General features: G+C 43.2%; 1 protein-coding gene across 2 annotated transcripts in view; it reads left to right on the top strand.

Moving 5' to 3' along the window:
- vldlr (very low density lipoprotein receptor) overlaps positions 1-9,042 on the top strand; it is a 64,190-nt gene that overhangs the window by 47,974 nt on the left and 7,174 nt on the right. Inside the window, exons 16-17 of one of the 2 annotated variants that reach the window (XM_080510614.1) lie at positions 529-678; positions 8,203-8,247. In XM_080510614.1, coding sequence (XP_080366740.1) covers positions 529-678; positions 8,203-8,247 — 195 coding nt within the window. The remainder of the gene's footprint in view (positions 1-528; positions 679-8,202; positions 8,248-9,042) is intronic. The other variant, XM_080510615.1, reaches the window with a different exon arrangement.

Genomic DNA, 9,042 nt, shown 5'->3' with positions numbered 1-9,042 from the left:
TGCATACATTTGACTTAATTGGCTATTCAAATGTTAATCAAATCAGGAACATGCACCCTGTAACAAACAATAACATAATACCTGCCAAGACTGTAATAAGATATTTCACGGTAGAAGAAACAAAAACAAATCCTTCAAAATGTAGTAATTGCACCAGCAATGCATAAAGAAAGCCGTGAAGAAGCCTCATTTTGCAGTTTAGTTATAAAAATAAATATAATAGATGAGATGGTCATAGTCATTCTTTGAGGATATAAACTATGCGGTACTCATTACATCATTACTTCTTACAATTTTTAAGCCCCCAAAATATATATGAACTGTGAAGAATCTGATGTAAATTGCACCGGTTTTCTAAGGCCTTCAATTCCAACATAGTGTCTCTTTAGTACATGGCCTAAAGAGGTATAAATGTACGTTATTTGTAAGTGATAAGCGCCTCAAATTAAACTTTCTTTATAGAACTCTTTGCATACGCTTGTAGCAAAGTGCTTCACATACTATCAGACCTGTCGACTCTTCCTGCAGGTACCAACTGGTGCACGGAGAAAGGTGAAAACGGAGGCTGCAGCTACATGTGTTTACCTGCACCACAAATCAACAAACACTCCCCCAAATACACCTGCGTGTGTCCCGAGGGCCAGGAGCTGGCGGCAGACGGCTTCCGCTGCAGACCTGGTGAGTCACGGCAGATTTTTAAATTTTTTTTTTCTTCTCGACGTGAAAATACAGATGAAACCCCTCAAAAAATGACTGCAAACGACAACAAAAACTTTTATAGTAATATACTTAAGATTTGTGGTTATCGAAATGTGTTCAGTATAGATTATGAAGTGAGTGTTCTGTTGCAGGAAAATGAGGTTGATCCATTTCTAGCATTTCACCTTTTCATGCAAAATGTGCATTTTTAATTTTATGGCAACGAGTGGGGAAAGAACGGCTGCATGGGAGCGATTTGTTGTTGGAATACTTGGATCAGTAATTACATTACAGTGTTTAAAAAAAGATTATATTATTATAGAGGGAGTCTCTGAGGTAAAACTATCTGTGCATCTAACTTTGGAACTGGGATTGAACATCAGTTAGAAGTTCCATAATAAGAAGCGTGAGTCTGGTTTAAGCGTATTTGAGCTGAAGGCTGCACAGTCGCATCAATCCAAGACGAATCTTCACACATTCAAGTATCTTTTTTTGTCTCAATCGTCTCTGATTTGCTTAATCTTTTACCAGAGTTAAGCAGATACCAATTTGCTGACATTACACGTCATTGAAATAAAAGTAATTAAAAGCCCACATGTGAAGCTTCAACTGGACATTTTTTCTACATTATTCAGCATGAAATACTGGCCTGGAGACATTTTCTGTGTTGCTTTTCATACTTTTTAATTCCACTTTGAATCATTTCCCACTCCCTGCAACTTTGATGAATGTACAGAAATGCTGGTGTTTTATATCAAACTTGAAAAAGAAAAAAACAACTCGTTGTTCAATGTCAATTCTCAGCCAGAAATATACAACTTTTTGAAAGATTGAGGAAACTTTGAAGAAGTTGAGGAAACTTCAAGAATCTAGCGTCGGCATAGAAAAAGTAATGACCGTTGCTTGTTTTGAGTTTCAAGATGGAAGATTCCAGCTCTGGGTTTGTCTCATTAGCTCCCCGAGTCCAGACGTGTGAATGAAATCCCCGCTGGTCAGTCAGGAGGCCTCTGATTTTTAAGATGAGCTTATTACTCCGAAAAATCAAAGCGTTGCTTCTTGTTTGCCGTCGTCGTCGATTTAAACGGCGCTCGTCTCGCCCCTCCCCTCGTTGCATCAGCAGCTCGCTGCGTTCCGCCGCGTGATAAAGTATGCAAATGAAGTGTGGGCAGACTGTTAAGAGCACGATACAGTGACATGGAAATGAATCTATAATTCTCATCATTCATGTAAGCAGCGTTGCCCTGAGGAACCGTGGCGAGGGTTATATACACTTGTGAACCCTCACTATTATAAACGCAATACATTTTCAAGTAGTGTCCGGGTCATTCTGAGCTTTATGTTGAGGTTTCAATGCTGCGTTTGAGTTGCTTTCAGCTGTAATTTGAATCTGAAGGTAACTGGTCCAGAGACAGTTTGTTTTATAGACATCAGGAGCATGTGAGGGTGTTGGAAGAAGAACTTGATTCATGTCCTGAATGCTTTTATATGAGAAGAGAGGGGGGGGGGAGTGTGTGGTGAGCTGCAGGGACGGACGTTTCAACAGTGAAACTGCATCTTCAGTTCAGAAGTTTCACATCTACAATGGCAGAAACACTGACAACTATGTAGTTTTCAGTGTTTACCACTTTACAGTGTGGTACCAGTTAATAATCAACACAGATGATACTTGTCTGTCAAACATTTCATCTGACTGCCAGTTTTAAATGTGTCCCCTCGTAAAGAACGTATTGAAATGAGTTGTGATCAGACTGAACCGAGTCTTTCCCTCCAGGCTCAGCTGACTTTCAGGAGCTTCATGTCTCTGCCTCCTTCTCCTCAGGTGTGTGTGTGTGTGTGTGTGTGTGTGTGTGTGTGTGTGTGTGTGTGTGTGTGTGTGTGTGTGTGTGTGTGTGTGTGTGTGTGTGTGTGTGTGTGTGTGTGTGTGTGTGTGTGTGTGTGTGTGTGTGTGTGTGTGTGTGTGTGTGTGTGTGTGTGTGTGTGTGTGTGTGTGTGTGTGTGTGTGTGTGTGTGTGTGTGTGTGTGTGTGTGTCCTTGGAGTCTGTATCCACAGAACCAGCTGTCTGTGTGCGTTACAAAGTCTGACAGCCAAACAGTAGGCGAGTCAGTCAGTGGTGCCATGCAGATTTTCTGCGCCTCTCTGGCAAGTCTCAACACTGTCCTCCTTCACATCTCAGCTCCTCCTCCGTCTCGTCTCCGCAGCGATTGAGATGAAGCCTTCGCTCGCTCATCAGAGCTCAAACCTCTGGCTCATGTTCTCCTGCCGAGTCGACGCTCTCGTCTGAGCCGTCCTTCACTGACAGGCCTCGGAGTTGGATTCGACGGTTCACAGTGCGACAGCTGCACGGCGGCCACATCCGTCTGTGTCATCTCAAGTCCGTGTGCGTGAATCTGCTGCCAGAATAGAGTCTGAGGGGAGAGCTTTGGGAAGGGTTGTCGGGTTCAAAAAGATTGTTGGTACGTAGTATGCGATTGAAGCCCCTTTTACGCAACGTTGTCAAGTGAAAGCGCAAAACCTTTGTTGTGTTTTGAGGGTCCGTTTGCTCAACGACGACGCTCGGAACCGCTGAAAACAAGGTTGCTGAAACTCTGAAGCACACCACGGCTGTAGCGTGGTTCTTCGTGTAGCAGCTCGTGTTGAGCGCAGAGAGAATTATGACTATGAATAGAATTTTTAGTGGGTTAGGAAAAGTCTGAAATAATCTGAGAAGTGATTCCTGTGAGAGCAGATAAACGAGCAGAAGCTTGTTTAGAGCTTTTTTTTTTTTTTTTATGACAGCATTTTCAATTGAAAACCCAAAACGTTTGTTGCATTCCCTCTCTGGATTTCTAAATAACTTTGCTTATACACTATTGAACACAAGTACCTCATCATATATTGTATCAAAGGTCTTATTGGGTCGCTGCTGTTTTAAATGGTCACTTGCACCAGTTTTATGTGCACAGCTCAGAATATATAATTAAAGCCTGTTTTCAATTAAAACTTACTTTAAGATCTCTTGACTGGGAGGATTTATCAAAGCAAAGGACCAAAACATGAGAAGCTCCCATGTTTAATATGACTTCATGTTTTCTTTAATTTGATCGGTTTATAGTTAAAAGAATGTTCCAGTCTCTTCAGAATACAATCTACTGGATTCCAGTGCTTCTAATTGAATATGTTCCACTTTTTTTTTTTTTGTCTTATTTGATTCCAGTGAAGCTGACAAGTACCAGAGGTGACAAAGTGACGTGTTTTATATAATTGAACTGGTTAAACTGCGGTGCTGCCCCCCCCCCCTTTTTTTCCTCTCCCCACTTTACTGAGGGAAAAAGGTTGCTTAGTAACTCCGTCCTCTCTCTTCTACGGTACTTTTTTTTTTTTTTTTTTAAGAATCCTTTTGTCTTTAGTTGTCCGGCTCCTTTCCAGAAGCTCCCATAGATTGGGCTTTTCATAGCAGCAGCAGCAGCATCACACAGGAGCTCGACAGCTGAATTCTGCACACATTCTCCTCTAATTGGGCTCAAGCTGCAGAGCGAGACACTGGTGTACACAAAGTACCAGAGCATCTCCCTGACAACTCTCTGCACCCGAAGTCTTCCGAGTTGGCTTGTTCACTTTCTTAAAGCCCTCTCTCTTCTTTTTTTTTTTTAAAGTCAGTTCTGACACTTCATGAACCTGCTTTTATCTTCTTCCCCCAATTCACTTTCTTGCTGTACATCACTGAAGTTTGTCGACTTCTTTCGATGTCTTGTTTAGAGTTGTGGTTGCAGCTCAGAGAAACAAGGTCAAGACTTCAAAGTTTCCCCCGTTTCACATCAGCGCTATGGTGTTTGCATGGCTTTGTGATTTTAATGCCAAATTCCATCAGTCAATCTCGACGGGATGTTTAAAGATGAGCCGAGATATCGGTAATGCTGCTGTTAAAGTGAACTACCCCATCGCAAAAATGCCAACCAGCTTCAAAGCCATGCTGTCGGGCGGGTGAGACTGTAAAAACATGCATAATGCATTACTGCTACAGAAGTTTTATGGACATTTCACTGCATTTTGAAACCTTCTGTTGCAAAATACAGTGAAATGTCCATAAAACTTCTGTTTTGGTTTTTGAAAATATAGACCTTTTCATCATGTATACTCTACACCACATGAAAAAAGATTTAAAAGTTTAATTTAATGGGTTTTTAAGTATTTTACCAGTCCAGCCCACTCGGGATGAAATTCTGCTGTATGTGGCCCTTAAACTGAAATATGTTTGACCCCCCCCGGTCTGAAAATGGCCGTGACCTTCATTTCCCTTCAGTCCTGAAGTCCTCAGTCTGGGTCCTTATCCATGTTCGCCAGGAGCTGGAGCCAATCACATGCAGGATAAACCCTGGATGGGTTAACGACATTTCTTTGGCTTTTGTGTCAACTTGAGTTGGATTTACATTTCTCCAAAAGACGTTCTGAATGGAGGTGGTGATTTTAGTTGCTTTTTCTATTTAAACAGGACTTTCTTCACCACGACGCTGGAACAAAGTGGTGAATGCTCAGTTTTTTTTTCCCTACTCTGGTGATACTCTGCCTATACTCTACTCTCATTCCATGTGTGTCGGTTGGCTTGTTTATTGGTGCCAAAACTGAGGATTGAGTTCAGTGCGCTCCAGGCCGTCTACAAACGGAAGTGCTTCTAGTTCAGTGAAAAGACAAACGGCAGCGTGGCTGCCTGGAAACATGGAGGAGAAACGCTAAAATCCCTGCTTTCATTCCTCTTTTCTTATGAATTTTGGTCTTTTTGGCGAAAGTCTCAAGACTTTCCATCACAATAGGTCGGAACAGTTTTTTTTGCACTGAAACTGATCTATCATATTGTAAATCAGGGTGAGACCAACTGTGGCAGCACATTTTCCACCCTGCCTGCTCCTTCATCGTCTCACCGCCTCGCAGGCTGTTTAGGAGTCTGGCTTTGCCTCCGGGCTCTTTACAGCCACAGCAGTGAGCACAGCAGACTGCCAAGATGTCTGTTTTCCTTCTTTCCTACTGCACACACTTTAAAGTAGCCCGTGAGAGTACATGACACTGCATAAGTGAAAAGTTTTTGTGCGCACGTTGTCCTGGGAGTCTGTGTAGTGGCCCCCCGCTAAAAGCAGTGAGAATGGAGTGGGAGGAGTTAAAGAGGGAGGCCTGTCACTCATTCAATGCTCCTCCACCTTCCTCTCACTTGGGCCGGAGCCAAAGCCCTCGTTGCTCTTCACTAAACCACCAGCTAACATATTTATCCCATTTTCCAGCCGCCGCCGCCGGGATGAATGGGAACTGTAGAGCATTGTGCGGTCGCGGCTTCGACCGGCCCTAATCTTGTTAGCGAGGAGAAAGTAATAAGCAATGCTCCTCACTTTCAGGCAGGAACCTCAAACTACCACCGAGGGATTCATCGGGCTGCCGGCGAGGGTTCTCCTTCAGGCGGAACAAATGCAGACTGAAACACGGCAGGTTTCAGGGGTTTTCTCGCTCCGTCGCGGCGCCGCTCAGTTTTGTTTTAAAGTTATCGTTCATCATCGTCTCCAACAATGATACCGTTTTAGCTCGAGGGTCGGCTCAGACTGTATCCTGGTTAAATTCTGAAGTAGACTTGCCAATGAGGATTAAAATCACTTCAGTCCTTTGAGCATACAGCATTTAGACTTTGTGCAGTTCTTAAGGTAATTAAGAGTTTAAATAAGCCCACATCTCTTCAGGATAATCACAGGAGTAGATAATGCCCAACATTTTATATTACAGAAAAAGCTGTATCTGTATTTCCCTTCCTTCTAAGAAGAAACTGAAACGCAGCCGTACACAGTCAGGAGTTTTTCTCAATATGCTTGGATTCTGTCTGAAGAAAAACGATTGTCCCGTTTACTTGCAGATCAACTGAAGTGATCAGATTGATGCTTTTCCACACACAATGAATAGAATCGGATTCGGTCAGTAGATCAAGCCCATAATGTTTTGCTTTGACATGATGCCACGTCCAAATTTACCTGGAAGCAAAGTTTAAAAAAAGTTATTGGCTTGACTATTCAAGCTGGTTTCTTTTGAACACTGAAAATCTGTACAGACTCTGTTAAAGACGAGTATAATTTGCCTCAGTACAGATCATTTAACGCCACAATACTACCCCAATTGGTAGTATAAAAGTCTTGCGATCACAAAAAGAAATGGTTTGTTTCCCCAAGTAATGCATCAGCTATGAGTTGTCATATGTGCAGTTTGCAGCCACCTCAGCTCGCGTCTTTGCTTTTGCTGGGAAAATATCTGCCATCTGTCCATCTCTGCAAAGTGAAACGTAGCACATCAATTTATTGGCTGCTTCTGGATTAATGACGGCAACTCGTAAAATTTAACCATCAAACCCTAAACTCTGGTTGCTTTCACCGTCACTCGACTGAAGATTATAAAACTTGAGTCACAGTCGGCAAAACGGGAAGCGCGGTTATTTTGCAGTCGGGCTACAAAATATGCATTCATTTTCTGCACGTCGACATATTTACACAGCTGGATCTCGAGGGAGAAGTGTGTGTGTGTCGCAGAGTGTGTAGAGATTAGTGAGCATCGTGATGTTTTTTCCTATAACTGTGTTTTCAGTCACCTGTAATGGCAACAACAAAACCCGTGTTCAGTCTGAACAGGGAAAAATTTGATACAAATTACGAGCACATGTTGGGAGGTTCCTGCAGTCCCACAAGATCACAGCTTATTTACAAACAAATCTCCAACATCTACTTAAATCAGGGGTGTCAAACACGTTTTAGTTGAGGCCCCACTCAGCCAGATTTCATCTTTAGGGAAAAAAAAACTCCCTTTTAATGGGAAGAAACCTGCAGAAGCAGACTTGGACAGTTTCTGCTGTCGGAGGTTTGAGGACTGAGACGAACAACAAGATGCCTCTCGTAAACTTCCCTGAATCCGGTGAGAGCGACTTTGTTTGTGCCTTGTGAAGCGTCTGTGCCCACGATGTGTTTCCCATCAGTCTGCGTTACTGATGAAATGAGTGTTAAAAGGCTGCAGAGATCGATGAGGTAAACTGTGATCGTGTGTGTGAAGGTGCTTTTGTCTGCCGCTTTGTTCGACTCTCTCTCATCAGCTCCAACGCCTCCTGGCTAATCAGGCCTGCATCCCCCCCCCCCCCCCCCCTCCCCCAATGTAAGGATTTCCTCCTCCCGCCACCGAGCTGATGGCGACGTCCCGATCAATGCAGCGTCTGATCTGTCGGAGCGCCGACACAGAAATGTCATCCGGCTTGTTATGTGCATCACAGCAGCGCGACGACGCGTCGCGGCTGCACATTCTGCATTTACGCCCCTTTCCTTCTCGTCTTTCCTTCTCGTCTAACGGCAGCTTTCATCCGCCCCTTTTTGTTTGCGCCGCTCGTCTCCCGAGATGTGGTCTATATTCAAAGAAGGCCCCGCTCCAATGTGCGCGTTCAGGAAAAAAAAAAAAAGTAGGACACGTGATGTTTCTGTTGTCAAAAAGTATGACTCCGAGCTCTCTCTGTTCCAAAGGTCCCTCAAAGGATGCTGGGAAACTGCTCGTACAGCCGCCCCCAGGTAAAAACCTGCGCTTGTGTTTGGGAGCCTCACTCATAAAATAACCGTTTCTAATGACTAATCCAAATACTCTTCGGCTGATTTCTTTTCAAAATACTCCCATCATTGCCAAATAGAGACTTTATTGGCATCTTGCGCCAAATCTTCAGTTGCATCTGACTTCTGCCTGCTTTCCTCTTAGCTGAGCCACTAATTTGAATTCAAAGGGATTTAATTACCTTCCTACACAGTAATGAGCAGCTGAAATCATTTTAACATCTTGCAGTTGGGATGCAATAACTTGCAGGTGAATGGGATTAATAAATGTACTATGTCACTGATGCAACTTCATTTATTGTAATTATATTAAATAAACCACTCCAATATAGTGCTGATCTGAAATGTTTTCCCCAAAGCTTATAGAATAAAGTTAATGTTAAACATGACCATGTAACACCAAAGCACATTGCATCAATCAAAGTGTAAAGACTGACGCAGAACAGGCTGAAGTTTTAATAAATTTAAGTGGAAGCGGCAGGTTGGAGCCGATCGCCTTCGTCGTTTAGTCGTAAAAATAAAAAGTGATTTGGTGGCATTGTAGGTCGGCCGTGAATCCTTGCGTTCCGTAATGGGAATTATTCCACATTCAGAACGAGGCCACTTGTACAGCGCGCCGTGTGAATGTGGAGCAAAGAGCCATCTCACACACACACCAGAGGGAGGAAGTGACAATTTGATGAATACACTTGATTTCAAACGTTCATTCTGCAGAAGAGGAGGGCAGGTTTCGTGATCTTTATCTGCTTCTAAACAGGA

Source organism: Blennius ocellaris (genome assembly GCF_963422515.1).
Source record: "Blennius ocellaris genome assembly, chromosome: 15".
Lineage (NCBI taxonomy): Eukaryota > Metazoa > Chordata > Actinopteri > Blenniiformes > Blenniidae > Blennius > Blennius ocellaris.
Note: the sequence above shows the minus strand (reverse complement) of the source record. Positions and strands in the feature narration are given on the sequence as shown.